At 35.4% G+C, this 21,817-nt stretch overlaps 1 protein-coding gene across 7 annotated transcripts in view; it reads right to left on the bottom strand.

Annotated features, from left to right (window-relative positions):
- Positions 1–5,717: 5,717 nt before the first annotated feature.
- LOC131146093 (uncharacterized) overlaps positions 5,718–21,817 on the bottom strand; it is a 91,816-nt gene continuing 75,716 nt past the window's right edge. For 2 of the 7 annotated variants that reach the window (XM_058095387.1, XM_058095393.1), the window contains exons 19-21: positions 14,304–14,605; positions 13,600–13,760; positions 11,799–11,913 (exon numbers count right to left, since the gene is read on the bottom strand). In XM_058095387.1, the coding sequence (XP_057951370.1) occupies positions 13,600–13,760; positions 14,304–14,605 (463 nt within the window). In that variant the 3' untranslated portion in view covers positions 11,799–11,913. Of the gene's footprint in view, positions 5,959–11,676; positions 11,914–13,303; positions 13,761–14,303; positions 14,606–21,817 lie in introns of those variants that run through there. The other 5 variants (XM_058095389.1, XM_058095391.1, XM_058095392.1 and 2 more) reach the window with 5 other exon arrangements.

Here is a 21,817-nt window from a genome sequence, read left to right as displayed (position 1 = left end):
CAAAGCATTTTATTTTGCAGAATGTTAAAAAAAAATGGTATGAAATTTCAGGTCGTTATATTTTGATTGATGAAAATAAGGTTTTGAGAAAGGAAAAATGAGGTTTTGAAAGTTAAGATTGCATCTAGTTCTCTTACAAATGATTTGAAATTGAAAAATGAAATTTTGAAAAAAATAGTTGAACATCTTAATCATATTCTTTCAAAAATTGCACAAGTAAAGGAAAACTTGACAAGATTGCTAATAAAATGGCATATTTGACAAAACTAAAAATGAGCATTTCTTATGCTTGCGTTAAAAGAATATAGGTGCCAAAAGGAACTAAAGCAAAAATTCTTATGCTTGTGTTAAAAGAACATGGTACCAAAAGGAACTAAAGTGACTTCACATGATAATATCCTTAAATTTGAAAAATAGTTGAATATAACTTTTCAAAAATGAAACTATTTGGGGTTTTGAACCTTGAACTTATTAAAAGTATTTGTTTTTTTCCCAAGGTTTCATCCTACAAAAGGAAATAAAAAGTTTAAGTTGTGTTTATTTTTTCCCCTTAAAATACTTATATTTGTTTGTATGTTGGACATACTTGTTTATATGATATTTTGTGCAAATCTATTGCTATCATTTGAAGTTAGATACGAGGTATGTGAAATTTTGGGTTGTTACGAACATTTGAGAATAAATAATTTTTTTAGCAATTGGAGAGGATGCTTGTTTCAGTATCTTGTAGATTATGAACATCTTGTTATGATAAGTGAACATGCCATTACTGAGCTTATAAATTTTTTTATTGGATATGCATGAATTTTTTAAATACCTCAATGATTTTTATGAAAGTTGAGCATATTGGATATCTTCTTGTTTTAGAATATATAGCTTATTAAAAATCTTGCAAAAAATTGAAAATGCTGAATATTATGATGGTAAGTGGGTCTTGTAAATCAAATTGGACAATTTGTCAACGTAAGGTTTCATTAAAATAAAATTAATATTGATACATCATATGTTCTATTGTTTGAAACAATCTCAATTAATGACATTTGAATGTGTTTGCTTGAATAAATTTTGGAAAATTGGCATCTTGTTGCTATGCTTGCGGAAATATGAAAATTTTGACAAATTTTTGAACTTGAATTCTTGTATTGAAATGTTCACTAAAAATTTGAATTTTCACTAAAAATTTGAATTTTTCCTTGAACACTTTGATAAGAATAATTGAAATAATTCCATCATCTTACGAAAGATTTTGTGCAAAAGGAGATGTCTTTGTTTTATTAGCTTGGTGATATACCATTTTTTTTTACCAAAAAACTGCTTATTGAAAATGAGTTTTAAACTTGACTTGTACTCGTTTGATCTTTATGGTGCAAGTTATTCTTGGTCACTTATTGTTTTTGTTGTGTTTGTTGGGTGTTTATCTCCTTTTTCATTAGACCTCCCTTGTCTCTGAACCATATTTTTGGTGGAATTTCTCTTTAGGTAGGGCAATAGATTGGTCTAGGACACTTAGTCAACGGAGTTTATCAAAATGGGAGGGTGGTCGACTACCCATGGAAGTAGGATGGGACGACTGACTAGCCTCCACAGGCAGCCAACAACCCTGTCGATGAGGGATTTTTTAAAACATGAAAACCTCATACTTCTCACTTTCCCTTACTCTCTTTCATATTGGAACCCATCTTTTTCTTCATCCCCTATTGATCTAGCCCTCAAAAACTCCATTTTCCCTAAAATCTATCCACAAAAACTATTCCCCACCTACTCCTCTATGTTTTGATGGGCTTATTTTCAAGAATAATGGCCTTTACTAGTGAAGCTCCTTACAGATGGCGTAATGAGACACTGACACAAAAGAATGCCCGTCGCCCCCAATCCCCATCGTTGCCCTCAAGTTTTCCCTCTCCTCCTCCTCCTTCTCCTTATGATGAAGTGAAATCTAAGCATTTTTCATTCTTCAACACCCTCTTCTCTTCTTGGCTAATGGTAAGGCAGTTAGCCTTCCTCAGCTTATTATTGTTCATATTTCTAAGATGTTTAGAGAAATTGGTTGGGAACCATTTTTGTCACTTTTTGAGTATGTAACTTCCATTCTTGTTTGGAAATTCTATAAAACATCAAAATCTCTTGAGAATGTCAATCTTTCTCTTTTAGGGTCCAAAACCAAAGCATAGTAGTTAATCACGAATTAATTTGTAACTTGATCAATATTAACAATTTTTGTATATAAACCTTCCACTTGAGGTTTTTTAGCCCTTTTTCCTTCCTAAGACGAGGTTTATGTCGCATTTGATCGCATTTTTAAGACCACCTAGTTACCCCCAAATATCGCAATACTACCCTTATCATTGGCCATAATGGCATTCCTCAGTGGGGTCATTTTGATGCACTTATCGGCTTTCAGACCAAAATAATATACACTATTATACATCACACTCGATTAAACCTAGGATATATTATCCTTAATTGTGCGATGGGCGCATTAGAGTCCTCCTCCTCCTTCTCTAGGCAACTTCAATGATTGCCCTATGACATGTTCTTTACTCGTCTCTTCCATTGTTTTAGGGTCCCGAGATTGACTATTTGCGTTTTAAAACAAATGGTATGTGCTGCTCCAATTCATATTGCATGCATCTAGACCATCCTATTCTACAATCTGACTTAGATGATGATGGAGTTAACCTTAATGATATGATCGATCTGACCAGCTGGATGGAGGATCTGAGCATGGAGTAGCAACACATAAAAGGACAGATGGATATCATCATTGTTAAGCAACAATATCTGCGTACTAAAGTCGGTATCATGGATTGAGAGACCTACTCATTTCACCGGGAAATGACTCACTGCATAGATGAACAACTTTATTTTCAATAGATGATGCAATTTTTGATGCATCATCACCAGCCACCTCCGTCACCTCAAATGTGATTTACTTATCTGGACATTTTTGTGTTGTGATGATGTATTTTGATCTTGTTTCATGTATTTTCTATTGTTAATTTTGTTGAAAATTTCACTTGTGAGTTTGTTCCAAATTAGAAAATTTGAGTGGATGATGTTAGGAATATACGAACAAATTCCCGAAACCTGTGAGAAACAAATAGAGAAAAAATAACGCCAAAGAAAAATTCAATCACACGCACAAGACAATATTTACTTGGTTCGGCAATTTTGCCTACGTCCACGGAGTTGCAGGGATTTTAATATTATTAGGAAGAAAGCACAGAGAGTGTGGCGATACAATTCTCTCGCTCTCGTTCTCTCTCGCGGATACAACCACAAAAACCCTAATCACCCGAAAGCACCCTTTTATATGTTGCGCCTAGGGTTCCGTTCCGAATGGGCTCCAAAAATTTTCCCTGGGGGCGTTGCCCCCGAACCCCCACAAGTACGTCTTGTACCTCTTAGTCCATGAGCGTTGCAACTTGGGCCTTCACTCCATGGACTAAGCTTTAGGATAGAAATCTCTAATTAAATAGAAATCGGGTCGTCATCCAAATCAAAACATAACTAGGCTCCACAAAAAGCCCAACAGATGATGGGTGTTTATATATATGATTGGGCCCAAGACGCAATAGGTTTAAGCTTTTTGATCAAGTTAGTATTCACCCATATGTATCAAGTCCACCCATGGGCTCCTTCGGTCTTAACAAGTGGTATCAAAGTCATGATTCAGCATTCTCCCCAAGATGCAAGGTATGTGGGGTCGCCGATTTAAAACTTGATGTGTGAGGGGGAGATTGTTGGGGTTATCCTACATCAGTTGTGGAAGAGTTTGGTGGTCTGTTATTAAGTGTGAGGGAAAACCTCATCATATGAGCTAACTTTTGGGGTTGAGAAGACCCAAGACCACCTAACAAGTGGTATCAAAGCCAACGGGTTCGTAACTCTGGGTGAGCAACATCGTAAAAATCGAGACGTGAAACTAATTCTCCTAACGTGGTAACAGTTGGAGGCCTAAGTGTGTGACCGAGGCCAATAAGGATCATCTAGGGTAGGGATGGATCCGAATAGAGTCAAGATGTGGGAGGTAAGATTGGTTCGGAGGCATGTGGAATGCAATCCAAGGCACATAAGGCGCCAGTGGGATAAATGAATGGTTATAATTATATTGAGCTGCAAATGAATGGTTGGTTGAGATAAATGTGTAGAAATTATGTTGAAAATTTTGCAAAAATGGATATGCATTGGCGAAAAAAATATGTATTGCTTTAGGGGGAGCATTCTAAATTGCATATCATGTCATTTTTTTTTTCTCATTTTGTGATCTTGCGAGCATACTAAATATATCATTGTGGAAGTCAAATACATTGAATTGAGCATTTTGAATACTTTGAGGATATTGATCACCACTGAATACTTTTTTTGAAAAATAAATATCTTATTGGTATGCATATTTGTGATTTTAATTGTTGTGGAAATTGGACATTTTGGGAATCATGACCTTTGTTGAACATTGAATATTTTGGTTGTGTTTGTATATAGAAGGAAGGGCCACGAGCCTCCCCACTTTGCAAGGGTAAGGGGAGGGTTGTCAGTGTATATAATTTTACCCCTATTTTTATGCGAGAGACTGTTTTCTTGGATTCGAACTCGTGATCAATTGGTCTTAAAGGAGCAACATTACCATTGATTGTGTTTGTAGATCTCTCGTGAATATTGATCATATAAAAATATGTGTTCTTGAAGTTCGTAGAATTATTGAACAGTTTGGCTTTACATTGTTTTAAACTTAATTTTTAAATTTTGAATTATTTTTGCAAAATACATACCCCCAACTTTTCCTTTTTGAGGGGAAGAAATATTTTCAAGCATGGGAATTTTAAAATTAATCACACATATTTTTTAAATAACTATCACCGTGCAACACTTTGTATAAACTCTTTATCATAATTTTTAACCATGCAAATTTCTGACTTTACTTTGAATGTGTGGAGCAATTTGACATATTTGGTGTTAACATGTTGTGGATAAACTAGATCTTTATTGAAAATATTATTCTAAAATAAAGATACTTATAAATGATATATTATCCCTTATTTTTTCGGCTTTGATGATGTCAAAGGAGAAAAAGTATAAAAACAGGAACTTGTGTGCAAATTGACTGAATATACATTATTTGATTGAGTTTAATTAAAAATCTCTTACTACTTTGATAGTTTGCTCCTATTTTTAAAAATAATTTATAATCATTGAAAAGGAAGAGATTATTAGACTCAAGGTTACTTTAATCAACTATTGATAAGAAACTATTTTATACTAATGGTTTTGTGTTTAATTAAGATATATTTAACATGCCAACTCGTTAGATTTGAAGAATTGAGAAAAAATTTTAAGATTTTATTTATTATATTTGTATTCATTTCTCTCAAATTGTAATGCATTTTATATTGTGCCTCTCTAAAAACATGGACTTGACAAAAATGAACTTAAAGTGGAAAAATAAAAACAAATATGGACTATTCTGGGTTGGTTTGCCAGGAACGATCGACCTAGGTAGATGTAGATATCCAATTTTATCTTTTAAATTGCACTTTTTTCTCTTTCTTTTAATGAATAAGGTGTCGTCTAAGGTTTTGTCTAGTCCAAAATCTCACAATTTTATGTTTCCTAGTTACTAAATTTTAAGAGAAGTGAATGTCTTTTGTCCTTTTTGTTCGTACTAATAAAATCAAAAGAATGCCTCAACATCTTAAATATAAAACAAATAAAGAAAATGTCTAAACATCCATCTTTAGTTATTAAAATTTAAAAATATAGTCAGTCATATATGTTACATCAAAAGCATCCTGAGTTTTGCACAAAAAACGTCCTCATAACTTTAATCTCTTAGATTTAAAAAAAAAAAAAAAAAACTAAAACCATATTAATTAATTTTCCGGCACAAAAGCATCGATCAAACAAAAAAGCTTCTCTAGCTATTCCAATCATCATCCCAAGTTTGGGTGCTCCAGTTTCCTGTTGAGAAAAAGGGAGACAATATTATAAAGCATGCCAATAAGTCGCTTACACCACAATTGTCTTTAATGAAAATTTTGATACAAATATCCTTGTTAAAAACATGCACAAAAGAGAGACATAGTCCTAGATGCTCGTCATCTTTTATGCATCCATGGAGGAAAAAGAGGAAATAAAAAGTAGAAAAAGGCAAAAGCAACTCCACCTGTAATGATCCATGAGGACCAAGAGAGCTTAAGCTCATTCTTAAATATTTCCACAAATCATTCTGGCAAATCCAGTGCATAGATCAATGCAACACAACAAATTTAACGAGCCTAACTGCAAATTTAGAGTTTAAATCTTAGATTTGAATTTGTATGAATTTGAATAAGAAGAAAGTAAAAAAGAGGGAACTTTACAAGAGGAAGTGAATTTCACTTTATGTATTTTCCTTACAACTTGGACATATATATATATATATATAAAACTATACAAGAGAGTGAGGTTATCCTAACATTTCAATGTAGGACTAAAACTATACACTATGTTCAATACTCCCCCTCAAGCTGGAACGAAGATGTTGACAAGTCGAAACTTGGAGATAGCAATTTGTAATAAACCTGGGCCAACAGACTTGATGAAGACATCAACAACCTAGCCTTTGGAGGAGATAAAGTGGGGAGAGATAATCCTAGAATGAATTTTTTCCCTGATGAAGAGAATGTCCATCTCAATATGCTTGGTCCTCTGATGCAGAACTGAATCAGAAGAGAGAGATATAGCAGACTTCTTGTCACAAAACAAGAAAGAAAAGTCTGTCACAAGAAAGCCAATCTCAAATAGGAGAGAGCGCAGCCATAGTATCTCACAGGTACCTTGTGCAATAGCTTGATACTCAGCCTCAACAGAAGAACGTGAAACCACCGCTTGCTTTTTACTCTTCCAAGAAAGAAGATGATCACCCTTGAAAGTTCAAATACCTGAGGTAGATCGTCTGTCAGTCTTGGACCCAGCATAGTCAGCATCAGTAAACACGGAAATACCTAATTGTATTCCAAATGAATAGAACAATCCCAGTCCAGGTGAGGTCTTCACATACCGTAAGATGTGATAGACAACATCAAGATGTGAAGTTCGAGAAGAATGCAAGAACTAACTTAATAGGCTCACTGCATAGGCCAAATCAGATCGGCTGTTGGTCAAGTAGATGAGGTGACCAACAAGTCTCTGATACATCGAAGGGTCTGTCAATAGATCACCAGACTCTGCAGAAAGAGAGATATTCGGATCCAGGGGCGTAGAAGTAGGCAGACATCCCAACATACTAGTGTCCATAAGGAAATCGAGGGCATATTTCCGCTGAGAGAGGGAAATGCCCTTGCGGGAGCGTACTATCTCAATGCCCAAGAAATACTTAAGAGGTCCCAGATCCTTGATGTCAAAGGTGTCTCCCAAGTCCTTTCTAATCTGAGCAATTCCAGACAAGTCATTACTTATAACAATAATATCATCCACATAAACAGAGATAATAGTGCAATGACCATGAGAGAGACGCCTAATAAAGCAAGTGTGGTTTGATTGGCACTGAATAAATCCCATTGAGAGAACCACATCACTGAATCTTTCAAACCATGCACAAGGTGATTGCTTTAGCCCATATAAGGACTTGCACAATTTACACACTTTGCCAGAATACTCCCCCTAAGTAGAAAAACCGGGAGGGGGATCTATGTAAATAGTATCAGTAAGATCATCATTCAAGAAGGTATTCTTGACATCAAGTTGGTATAAAGGCCAAGTGAAAGAAGCCGCCAAAGATATCAAGAGGCGAATAGTAGTGAGCTTCGCCACATGAGCAAATGTAGCATGAAAATCTTGACTTGGAATCTGCGTAAAACCCTTAGCCACCAAGCGGGCTTTATACTTATCAACAGTACCATCTGCAAGGTGCTTAACTGTGAACACCCACTTACAGCCCACCGTGCATGCACCTGAAGGAAGGGGAACAAGATCCCAAGTATGCTGCTGATGTAGAGCGTCCATCTCAGTACGCATGGCGGCAGCCCATTTGGGGTCCTAGAGGCCCTCATGAATCGAGCGAGGTATGATAATAGCATCAACCTGTCCCAAAAAGGCTTGATAACTTGAGGAAATATCCTGATAAGAAAGATACTAAGAGATAGGGTGGTTAGTAGAACAAGTTAAAGAAAGTCTATCAAGAGTCGCCGGAGTTGCCGGAAACTTGACGGAAATTCCCCGAAAAGTTGTCGTAAAAGGCATCGGAATCGCCGGAAAAGTCGCTGGAGCCGCAAGGAATTCACTAGAAAGCTGCCCAAAAAATCGTCGAAGTTGTTGGGAAAGTTGCCGGAAGGTATCGGGAAAATAGTAGACTGAGTTTTCTGATATACAAGATCCATTAAAGGTGGCAAGTACAAAGCATACAACTCAATCTACTACCAATGAAGTTTTCTTATGCACAAGCTCCACATATATGGCGAGTGTCGAGCATACGACTCAATGGAGAACTCGGACCTTAAAAAAGGAACCCAACCTTGCTCTGATACCAAGAAGAAAGTAAAAGAAAGAGAACTTTACAAGAGGAAGTGAATTTCACTTGATGTATTTTGCTTACAACTTGGAGATGTATATATATACCTATACAAGAGAGTGAGGTTATCCTAACATTCCGATGTGGGACTAAAACTATACATTATGTTTAATAGAATAAAATACAATACAAAATTATAATGAGTTTTATCTAAATCCATGTAAATTCAAAATGCAAGACATGAAATTTATGCAGGTTAACATAATCAAGTGTACACAACCTCATATATTACATTAATTGATCAAATATATATATATTTTTAACAACACAAAGGAAAACATTGCATAACTTATGTTCTCATAACAGAAGAAATACACAACTCAATGAAAATTAACCAATGAAGCAAACCTACAAAATTTTGTTATTTCCCCCCGACCCTACCCAAAAGTTCATGGATAGAGAAAGATATTATTTTCATTATACATTGATATGTATGAACTGAACGCTATCAAACTTGCCACTTTTTTTCTTTATATTGCTCATTCAAGTTTTATTTCATTTCATTCTAGCTTCTTTGAACCTGGGATTTTTGTGCACCCCATGATTGGTTATAATTATTCTTTTCATTTTAATTGCTTGAATAATATGGCTTTGCCAAGTAGCTACTCGTTGAGGCTGTTTTTGAAAAAAATAAAAAGAGAAGTTGATTGGCAAGACAAGATAGATAATTTATCGAATATGATCTATCTATATCTAGCATTTCAATTCAAATTATATTGGACCTAAAAAAAAAAAAAGAGAAAGTCTTTATTCTATAATGCTGTTCTAATAGTTGACTGGAAATGTTTGTGCTGCTTATGATTATGGAACCTAGTTTTTCTGTTAAATGCAAACTCTTTCCTTATTTCCATGAGATATTTAATATTTTCATTCTAGAGTTTATTTTTGCAATGGAAAATACATCCTTAGGCACTGGAACATTTAGTAATATATAAATGCACGTATGATAGATTTAACCAATTTAGCATAAAATGATTTCCCATTTTGTGAATAGTCTTGATATTTTACAGTGAATCTCTAGTAGACTAACACTATGCTTGGGAGAAGTCTTCAATTTGGGTTTGTTTGAATTTAGATAAAATATAATACAAAATTATAATGAATTTTGTCCAAATCCATATAAATCCAAATCAAAGGTCCAAAACTCATACTTCCAAATGCAGAATAAAGGTTCAAACTTTAAAATTTCCTAGATTATATAAATAAGAAAGGATTAATATTACCTAAACTAGTTATTAGCATGAACATGTTAAGTTTGAAAACTTCTTATGTCTAGTTGCATTCTTTTTTTATACAACATGTTGATGGGGTGTTCTTTTTCAAGTGTTACATATTTATTTATTCATTTTGCTCTTTAGATGTTGTGTTCCTCACGATGGATTATAAATTCATCTATCACAAAACTTTTCATGTGTACTCTGAAGTGAAGTGTGTACATTATATGCAAATGAATGCATTATATGCATAACGGTTTCTGCCCACTATTTTCGTGCACAACAATATCATTCTAGCATTTAAGAAATTGTTTTTCCTATGCTACTAATGATCTTAAGAGATTCAACATATCATCATATGGAGTTGTTTCAGAGAAAGGCAAACTGTGGCATTCAAAGTCGACCTTGAGTTTTGTAGGGGTCAAGGCCCACATTTTAGTTTATATGTTAGCATACGCCACTCCACATGAGTGTTCACATGTTCATTTCTAGTGATCTGGCTATCCCAGTTCGACTATCAAGCCTTATGAATTTCCTAAAAAACAATACTAAAATATGATTTTAACATTGTTTGACCCGAATTGAGCTGATTGATTTGCAAAAACAGTTACCTGTTTTTTGGTGGTCAAAAATTGGTTTAATTTTTAATATTTTTTTCCTAATTTGCCATAGGGAAAAGAAAAACTGTTGTTTTATATAATCCATTGAGAACGGGCTGAAGTAGCAACTGAAGCTTGTGTGTTTGTTTTTTAAAATTCTATTGCAAAAAAAAAAAAAAAAAAATGTTATTACAGCGAGGACATGTAGAGGCTTGGTGATCTTAGGTTTCCTACTGCAGTATTTCTGTGTGAGTGCAGGCACAATTCGAGCTTTGTAAATGAGAATCACAATTCCTATAAAAGAATATACACTTGTTAATTGTTATATCGCTGAGCATCTCCCGCTGATTCTCCTTCCTCTGTGCCGTGTTACTTTTTCAAAAACTAACAAAAAAATTACCTATTTAAATGCTCTAGTTTGCAAAAAATCCTAAGGATGACAAAAAATACAAGGGCAAAATACATTAATCACCCTGAAATTTGACAAAAAGATGCTGACCTCCCTTAAAATTTTAAGAAGGTTGGATTTTTGAACAAAAAACATGTCCAATAGCTTGATATTATGGTCTATGGAAGTTATCAAGATATCTTATAAAACAAATGCAGAAAAAGGTGGGTGGAAAGCGTCTACTGTGCTGGTGGGTGGGATCGGCGCGGCGTTGCCAGCAGTCGGCTGGCGCTTGAGGGCGTGTGAAGAGGTTTCTAGCGATGGAATTATACAGATTTATAGATCAGAGGGTTCTATTGTTGATTATATGGTTGGTTTGTGAAATATGGAAGGATTTTAGAGGTTCTGAGAAGGGCAGCGACAGCAAGAGAATTTTTTGGAAATCCTTGGATTAGTTTCTAGGCTGTATGAATGTGGTTGATCCTCCTAGACTGCTGGTTGATTTGCATAGGATAGTTAGGTTTAGGGTTTGGTTTGGTGGTGATGGTAGGGTTTAGGATGGATCTTGCTCTAATACCAAGTTGAAAATTGGAGTAAAACAGATGACCAAACACAATGATAGGTCTCTTCCTTTATTTATAATATATATTAAGTACATTACTTTTTACATTCTAATGATTGTAATACCCTTGCTATCTCTCACTTATTAACATAACAATAAGATACTAATAATACTAAATGACTAAAATAACCATCAATAGTTTCAGTTGGTGCTACCTTGATCAATCAATCTTATCTAGCGCTGCTTTGATCATTCAATCTTCTTCTTCTTCTTCTTCTTCTTTTTTTGCTTTTTTGCAAAAGCAAGGAAAATGTTGAGATTGTGCAGTGTAAGAAAGAATTGAATCTATCTCAATGAAAACATACCTTGAACTTGCAAAGCGAGACCGGTATGCTGGGAGCTAAATTAGTTGATACTCCTATGGAACCCATGTGAAGTGTTTTAGGGATGCTGGATTGGACTTCAAAGACATTTAGTTGATATAAGCGTCGACAAGTTGATCTACTTGACTCAATAGGCTTGGATATACAATTTGCAGCACAGGTGGTGAATCACTTCATGGAAAATCCAAAATAGCCACAATGGATGTTGTTTGTAGGATCCTGTGACATCTCAAAGGCTCTCGTGACACAGTTTTTGATACATAAATGTAATAGAAACTATGAGATCGCATGGTACTCTAATGCAAATTGGGCTGGCTTTGTTGATGATCAACAATCTATGGATGCTATAATCTAGGGAGTAACTTGTTACCTGGCGTAACAACAAACAAACTAGTATAGCAGTATCTAGTGCTAAAGCTATGACTTTGTGAGTGAGCATATGTGGTTAAGTCTCTTATGTTGGAGATGGAATTCATGGGAACAAAACTCATATAAATTTTTGTGATAATCAGGCTTCCATTTATGCAGCTAGCAACCCATTTTTTCAACATAGGACAAAGCACATTGAAGTTGACTATCATTTTTGAGAAGGATGTTCTGTAAACGATAGTTACAAGGACTCTATTACAGCTTGATATACACTGTTAATCCATAACCTAATAGCTTAATCCTTTAGGCGAAGTTTGGTAAAATTAAATGTTAAGTACTGAATTCAAATATGATTTTGTCAACTAGTTTTGAATTGAGCTTAAACCAATTACTGAATCTAAAGTCTGAATTATTTTTTTCCTATTTGGTATATAACATCCGAATGTGTTGTTTTTAAAACTATCTCAACTCTTAGAAGCATAAATATTTGATAAATTAATAAGCAATTACACAAGTTATAGTTTTTAATTTAACATAAATAATATTTTCCTATCATATATTTAATTAATAATTATAAATAAAAATAATAAAATTTATTGTTGTACAAAAATAATGTTTATTATTTTTATTTTAATCAGTTGGATATTGATTTTTTTTTTCATTTTTTATAAGGGATAAAATTGGAAAAGAGACCTATGAATCTGAATTAGTCATGTTTCCATGTCTAGTACTATTTGTGGAATTTTGAAAAAAAAAACCACCACCAAATGCTCTGATGTCTAAACAATTCACTTATTTAGTAAATCAATTTAGATATAACCTTTATCCAGAGGCCACTTAGATAAAACAAACACCCCCTTAGATAAAGTAATAATCTAACATGATATTAGTGTGATGATTGCCGGCAGGCCTAGGGTTCTATTCTTGTTGCTTACATTTATTATGTGGTGGTTAAAAATTATCTTGAACCTATAACATGTTATCATCATTTGTTTCTCTCTCCACATGCAATCTACTGCATCTGTAGAGGAGTGTCTAAGGCTTGGTATACATTGTTTATTTAAGCTTACCTTGTCTTATGTTACAAGCTGGGGTTAGGTGATATTTATACACCCCCCAACTTTACGGTGAGTATTAGAAGAGAGTATTCTATTTTAATATTATGTGGTATGAATGGAAGGTAATATTGTCTTTCATGTCATTTATTAACATATAAGAGGGTAGGCGTGGGCTGCACGTATGCTCCAGGAAACTATTGCCCTGACTTTTCACTATTCTTTTCTCCTTCTCTTATTCTCATCTCCATGTCTAACCTTACGACATATTTAATTAGTAAAGATCTAGCTGAATACATCCAACCATGACTATTATACTTCTCAGCTTGGTTGGAGTGAAGTATAGACCAAAATAAACTCTCAACATGTTGGAGCACTCATCACAGCAGCAAAAAGGGCAAGAATAAAGCCTGTTCTAATCTATTTGTGCATTAAGAATAAATTTATGCATCAAAGCAGACGTACTTCCATTCTTACTTACCTAATGGGTTTCAATGTCGATTAGATTTAACTTCAACTTCATGTTACCCACTTGTACTACCATCTCTTCTTTAGACGGTGCCACTTCTAAGACTCTGGCTTTCTTTTTAAGGAAAGAAACATGCACCACATCACCAACTTTGGGTAGTTTAATTCTCTTCTCTGCAATGCAAATAGATGAATAGATACCTCATTAATAATACGTATAGATGGTCAATGCACTGGTTTGTATGGTAGATGGAGAAGTTGAGAGGAAAATGTAGAGAGTGTAAATTAAGAAGGAACAAAAGAGAGTAGAAATTGAAGGGCAGAGTAGAAATCCAAGATAAATGGTGAAACAGAGAGCAGCAATTGAAGAGATTGGTGAGAGAGACCAAAAAACACTAACTGCAATGAAAAACAAAAGCAAATTTAATGGACACATGTAAGAAGTTCTTTAGTTTGCATGATGAAAATAGACATTTAGCAACATTATTGATGTTTTCTTTAGTTGCAGGATGAAACGCTGAATTGCAACAAAACAGGGCCAGAATTCTTAATTACAAGATATTCTCAAATTCTAGTAGGTGCAAATTACTCCTTGGGTCCCCCCCACCCCCCACCATTTTCAACTACAGGCAGGACACTTATGCCACAAGGTGGTCCTACCAATAAATAATCATCCATCTCAAAAAATAAAAATAAAGAAAACTTTATGATCAATACCTGACGGAAATTGCTTGATAATGTTAATGGAAAATTCACCATCTGATGTAAAATGTTCATTGATATCGGATGTAGTATGCTGGCTATTTATTGCTGATATCTGCTGGATATTATCCCTTGTCTGAGGCTTGGAAGGTTGGGTTGCAGATGCACGGAGCTTTCGCGCTTTGACCTGGAAGGAAGAATGTGCCGTAGTTGCAGCCTCACATAGTTTTTGCATTTTTATGCGTAGTTGATCAGTGCCATGATCAATAATCTTCCTCTCAGTTACCAACAGATTTTCATAAAGATCTCTTGAAAGCCTATTATCACAATCATAAATACATACAAGTTGGATTCATGTCTAGAGCTCCAAAGATGTGATCACACTAATTAAAAGCAAATCATAATTTTGTTGTTGCCAAGCAGGTTTTGTGAAGAAATATTTACTGAACAGAACAAAAGTGCCCCCCCTCCCCCTCCCCCTCCCCATAAAAAAAGTTTTGTGTAGACAGATTGGGTTGCTCAGCACTAACATGAAAAATATAACAAGCCACAAAACTAAAGAATTTACATAACATGAGCTTAATGATGCCAATGAGTCTAACCTGTTTACTGGCAAACTGAGATACAAAAAGAGGAAGTGCATGATGATAATCAACAAAGTATATTAGTGGTGCAAGAATATCACTAAGCTGTTGTTTTCCCTAAATATTTCCAGAATTTAGTTTTTCCCTTACGCCGAACAAAATGTCTTTGGACTGCTAGAAAACTATCAAAACTCAATAGTCTTATGGATTATGGGAGATTTTATGCAGTTGCCGCTGTTGAAAGTTTCTCAGCTGAAGTAGTCATAAAGGGAAAGTCTTTCATAATCCCAAGCTTAAATTTTTCCCATTCCAAATAAAGTTTTCTGAATTTTGCATATCCCAAAACTAATTGACACCTATTCTGACAATTACCACTGGCAAACTTATTTCAATAGTCCATTAATTTTTTATTCTATTTATACTATTCTTTACTAAAACAATCATTAAGAAATTAAAGATAATTTTACCAAGAAAGATCTAAATGTGTTCTTTATCAAATTGTGTAATATTTTCACTTAAATCCATAATAACACGTGTAAAAGCATAAGAGCAAACAGCCATTCTAGCATTCGTATTTACTTTTTATCCTTGTTTAGCATACGTGTGAGTGTTGATGGGAGAATTAAGAAGACAATGAGGCATTTTCTTTGGTTGGCACTGATGCCACTACGAGGGTGGTTGTGGGTCAGTTAGTTAGTTGGGAATGAGGAGTAAAATTTTGATTTAGATGGAAATTTCAAGGGTCTCAAAATCTACAGAAATTTTGATATTGTTAGAAATTTCAATTTTGAATAAAAGAAACACCATTAACTTAGAATAAGTTACGTAAATATGCGAACAAAAATTTGGGAAATATTAGAATATATGATTGTGAATAATGTAGAAACTGTTGAGATTTTGATTAAATGAATGACCTAAATTGAAGATAGGTCTCCCCCTCCATTTATAATACAAATCAAATACATTCTAATGACAATAATACCCCTTACTAACTCTCACTAATTAACATACTAACAAATTTAAAAATAATACTAAAGATATAAATAATCTCAAATACTCCCCCTCAAGCTGGAGCATATATATCATATGCTCCTAGCTAGTTACAAAAAAATTTAACACATGCACCGTCCAAAGCTTTGGTAAACAAATCAGCAAGCTGCATATTAGTTTTCAAATAAGCAGTAGAAATGAGCTTTTGCACAAGTTTCTCACGAACAAAATGACAATCAACTTCAATGTGTTTCATTTGCTTATGAAAGACCTGGTTGGAGGCAATAAGAATAGCAGCTTGATTATTGCATATAAACTTCATAGACTGATAATGTGAAAACCCAATTCTTCCAACATGTTCTTCAACCAGACAAGTTACACAAGTAGTTTGAGCCGTTGCTCTATATTCTAATTCAGCACTTGACTTGGCCACCACATATTATTTCTTGCACTTCTAAGAAAACAAATTACCTCCAACCAAGATACAATATTCGAATGTGGATCTTCGATCAGGAGGCGAACCTTTGCATCTGTATATCCATAAATATAAGTGTAACCCTAATTACGATATAAAAGATCTCTACCAGGTGCACCTTTAAAATATCTCAAGATGCGAATTACTGCGTCTCAATGACTTGTCCTCGGAAAATTCAGAAATTGACTCACAACACTTGTTGAAAGAGATATGTTCAATCGAGTAACTGTGAGATATTTCAGCTGTTCAACACATGTTTGTTATCATCCATGATTAGATAACAAATCGCCCATATCTGACACTAACTTGTTGTTAGGATCCATGGGTGCATCAATTGATTTGGATTCTAACAATCCAGTTTCATCCAACAAATCAAGAACATACTTCCTTTGTGACAAAACAATTCCCATACAAGATCTAGATACTTCTACACCCAAGAAGTATTTCAATGGTCCCAAATCTTTGGTTTGAAACTTAGTCTATAGAAAAAGTTTGAAACTCTAAATACCTTTATCGTCATTGCCCGTAATAACAATATCATCCACATTCACAACAAGAAGGATCCTACTTGATGAAGTATGACGATAAAACATAGAATGATCCACTACACACCATCGAAGACCAAACTCAAGTTCTATAACACTGAAACTACCAAACCATGCTCTTGGAGACTGTTTTAAACCGTATAGTGCCTTCTCGAGTTGACACACTAAGCCTGACTCCCCTTGAGCAACAAACCTAGGTGATTGCTCCATATAAACCTCCTCCACAAGATCACCATGCAAGAAGGCATTCTTCAAATCTAATCGAAGCAGAGGCCAGTGACAAGTGGTGGCTAAGGAGATGAACAGATAAACGGATGTAAGTTTGGCAATTGAAGAAAAAGTGTCAAAATAATCCAAACCATACACCTGAGTAAAACCCTTAGTAACAGACGAGCAACAGAACCATCAGGGTTTACTTTCACAATGTATACCCAGTGACAACCAACCATAGAGTTGTTAGGAGGTATAGATACCAAGTCCCAAGTGCCATTGTCCTATAAAGCATTCATGTCTTCAACAATGGCATCCCTTTACCCAGAGTGGGCAAAGGCTTCTGAAACAGATTTAGGAAGGGCAGCAGATGATAGAACAGTAACAAAACAATAATAGGAGGGTGGTAAAAGTCATAACAAACATAGTTGGAAATGGGATGTGGGTACATGTGCGTTTACCTTTCTGAGCAACAATAGGAAGATCAACATCATGGGAAATATGATCATCAAACAAGGAAACCAAAGGCGTGATAGCATAAGCTAGAGGGGACTCTTTTCCTTGGAGTCATCATCGTGAATACACCTACAAATTAGGACGATCGAGATGGTGAGAAGGACTTGAACTACATGGAGACTCATATGGTCGATTTGGTAAGGACAACAAACTACAATCCGAAAGATTAGGCAGAGGAAGAGACTCATTGAGCTCTTAAGCATTCATGGACTGGGTGTAGGCATATGTAGCGTAAACTCGAAGAAGGTAAGAATGCAGAAACAAAGCAACAATGCAGCGTAGAACTATAATAATGATATCCCTTGAGTATATAGAATGACACATTTTATAGCATGAGGATCAAACTTATCCACCCCAGGAGTTAGTTGATGAACAAAGAACACACACCCAAATATATTAGGTGGGAGAGAGAATAAAGGTGAATGAGGAAAGAGAATGGAGTAGTGAATTTTCCCACAAAGAACAGAGGATTGCATCCTATTCATTAGATAGCAAGTAGTTAGTACAACATCACTCTAAAACACTTTAGGTGCATGCAATTGATAAAGTAAGGTGCGAGTGATTTCAAGGATATGTCCAATTTTCCTCTTTGCAATCCTATTTTATTGAGTGTGGGCACATGGTGATTGATGGACAAAACCAAACTGAGTCATACAAGTAGTGAATTGTGAACTACATTTCAACTTTTCCATTGAAGGATGACCAAGGCAACAATGAGTTTGGAGAGTGTGGCAGCAGCAGTGCAGGCGATCGAAGGAGATAGCGGCTCAAAGTGATAAAGTCCACTAGCTTCACGCCATCTACCAATCATCTTCCTCATCTTTAGATCTTGAATAACCTCAAAATCAGGGAAGAACGTTACTAAACAATTTATCGATTTAATCGTCCTGCTAGCATACATAAAATTGAAAGGAAACTTGGGGAATATACAAAACCGACGGAAGAGAAATAGAAGAAGTGGGATTTATAGTCCCAATTCCCTTGATGGTAGTGGTGGACCCATCAGCAAGAGTAACACAAGGTAAATTTACTAGATATTGAAGACTAAAGAAGAAATTAGGAATACCTATGATATAATCAGTGGTGGTGGAGTCTTTGACACAAGGACAAGGACGAGAAGTACTAGATAACTAGCATGCTGGTGGATTACCTATTTGGGCCAAAGATGCAATAGGAATGGAAGCTTATTGTGACGCTTGATATTGCTGGAACTTGGAATACTCTTCCTTTGACATGGATATAGTACATTGCCCCCTACTCAGCCCCAAAAGTGAGGAGCCAGTGGTGGTTGCATTGGCCATCCCAAAATGTGTGAAGTCAGTGGTGGCTACATTGGAAACATGTGAAGGTCTACCGTGGAGATCCCAACACTACTCAATGATATGATTACCTCGTCCACAATGAGTCCCTTGCGGGGAGTGCCTCTATCTCATCCATCTCTACCACCACAACCACTTGAATCACCTTGATAACTATTGTAGTTGTTTGGTAGAGAACTAGAATCACCATGTGTGGCAAAAGCTGTCCTCTCATAGCCAGATGCAAGAGCAAGAGAATGTGTGCTAAAGGAAGCATGAAGGACACAAGAATAAACATCGGCAAATGATGGCAACTTTGCACAACTAAGTATCTAGGACTGTATTACCTCAAACTCGGGTCTTAAGCCCACTAAAACTCAAAGAACTATCATTTGCTCCCTCTGCTTCTGCATCTCATGAATGAAGGCAGTTATAGGTTGCATGACGTTTAAGCTCCTCATGAATATGCTTCATCTCTCCAAAATAATTTGTAATGCTTCTATCTCCTTGTAGTAATTGAAATTACTGCTGGGATAAATCATATACACATGTAATGCTACTAAAGTATAGAAGCTTGGCATAATCCCAAATCTCCTTGCACAAACTCAGATGCATGCACAACTGAACAATTTGTGGCTCCATCGAACTCCACAAGAGGGAAACAATCAAGGTGTCTTCTTGAATCCACATTTCTTTTCTTTTCTCATAAGGATCAAATTGGAGCAAGTGGCTAGATTTTCCTAATCCTACTAAATAAACCCAAACAACTTTAGACCATTGAACATAATTCTTTCCATCCAACTTTTGAGTTGTTATTTCTGGCAGCAAGGAAGGAAACATGTTTTTGGGATTCATGGAATCCGTCCCGACACTCACAAACTAGTAGCCCCACCAATGTCAACCAAGAAGAACAATCAAAACTAATTGGGGCAATTGCAAACTGAAGCACCGACACAACCACAGATGAGGTGAACGACTTACCAATTGATATAGCACTGCCACAACCTAACAACTCAACTTACACACACTGCCACTGCTCCAAGAAACTTACAAAGAAGCCTTTACGAACCCCAAACAACAACTAAAGGATTACCATGAGTGCATGGTAAAAAACGGTTGGATCTTAGAGCAAAAAATATGCCCAACGGCTTGATAATATGGTCTAGAGAAGGAATCATAACATGGCAGAGGAAAAAATCAGAAAAAGGTGGGAGGAAACACTCTCATGCGCCAGTGGTGGGGTCGGCACTGCTGGCAGTTGGCTGGTGCATAGCAGCGCATGGGGCACTTCTTGGTGATGGAGTTTTGTTGGGTTACACTTCAAAGGGTTTTATTTTTGGCTATATGGTTGGTTTTGTGATATAATTAAGGGTGAAGGTGTATCTGAGAAGAGCAGCAACGGGAAGGTGTTTACTGGTTATGGTTGAGTATGATAGGGTTTAGGTTGGATCATGCACTGATATTGTGTTGAAATTTGGATTAAATGAATGACCTAACTTGAAGATAGGTCTCTCCCTCTATTTATAATACAAATCAAATACATTCTAATGACAATAATATCCTTACTGGGCTACTAGCGCTCACTAATTAACATACTAACAAAATAATAATAATAATACTAAAAGACATAAATAACCTCTAACAGAAACAAAATTTAATAAACCCCAAAATATCTGCTTTCTTCCGTGTCTATTTTACGTTTTTGAAACTTCGATAATTCTACCTAAAAGTCAAGAAATTCCTTAAATTTTTACCGAAATTTTGGAAGAAGAATTTGAAACTTGATTTTGTTTCAAGCTCTCATGAAGTCTGATTTTCAACCAAAATTTGAGACCATGGTTGGGAGACAAAGGAGCACTAGGTCTCAAGGATGTTTGGCAATTGAAGTCCACTGTCTAAGAAAATTTCCTTAGAATGGAGTCATTTTGGCGTTTTACTATAGAAATTGAGCCCCTTTGGCATAAGGAGATAAAAGTTTGGGCTATAATAGAATGGACGGCGCATTGAGGTAAGGGGTCGCATCACCCATACTACTGTATAGAATTACATTTTTGGGGATGATTTTAAAATCTAGTAATGGGAGAACTTGGGGAAGGGTATGTTACTTCCTATGATGCTTTTCCTCATCTTTTAACACCTCTAAACTCTCCATGATGATCCACTCTCTAGTTTCTATGCTTAGGAGGGCTATTCTGTGATAACACTATCATTTAATTCAACTTAAACCTAATTGAATTGCATATTTTGCATGGTTATTTGCATTTCCTATTATATTGAATAAATGCTAAGCATATATATGATTGATGATAGTAGGAGCAAAATGGAATCTAAACTAGAACTTTGTAGAGCCACATTAGAGTCTAAGGGTTTAGGATAACTAGGAATAAGACATAATATATGAAATGTAATTTTAGTAATGTAAGGAGTAGCAACAGAGAGAAGATTAAAATTGATAATCAAGAGATTAATAGCACTAATAGATTTAGATATCTTGAATCTATTATGCAAGTTGAAGGGGAAATTAAAGATGTAGTACATAGAATTAAAACAGGTTGGATAGAATGGAGGAGTGCGTCAGGTGTGTTGTGTGATAGTAGAATACCCTTAAATTAAAAGGAAAATTTTATAAGACGGCTATAAGGCAAACTATGCTTTATGATTCAGGATGTTGGGAAACTAAGAAACAACAACTACAAAAAGTAAAAGTTGCTAAGATGCAAATGTTAAGGTGGGTAAGTGGTTTAATATTAAAAGATAAAGTAAGAAATGAGCATATACGTAATAATTTAGGCATAAAACCAGTTGAAAACAAGATAAGGGAGGAATGACTTAGATGGTTTGGACATTTGAAACGCAAGCCTAGTAGAACACTTGTGAGGAGTGAGTTAGTTATTGTTTCTGCCATGAAAAG

The sequence above is a fragment of the Malania oleifera genome, chromosome 13, assembly GCF_029873635.1.
Source record: "Malania oleifera isolate guangnan ecotype guangnan chromosome 13, ASM2987363v1, whole genome shotgun sequence".
NCBI classification, from domain to species: Eukaryota; Viridiplantae; Streptophyta; class Magnoliopsida; order Santalales; family Ximeniaceae; genus Malania; species Malania oleifera.
The sequence above is the reverse complement of the archived record's forward strand: the minus strand, read 5'-3'. Positions and strand labels throughout refer to the sequence as shown.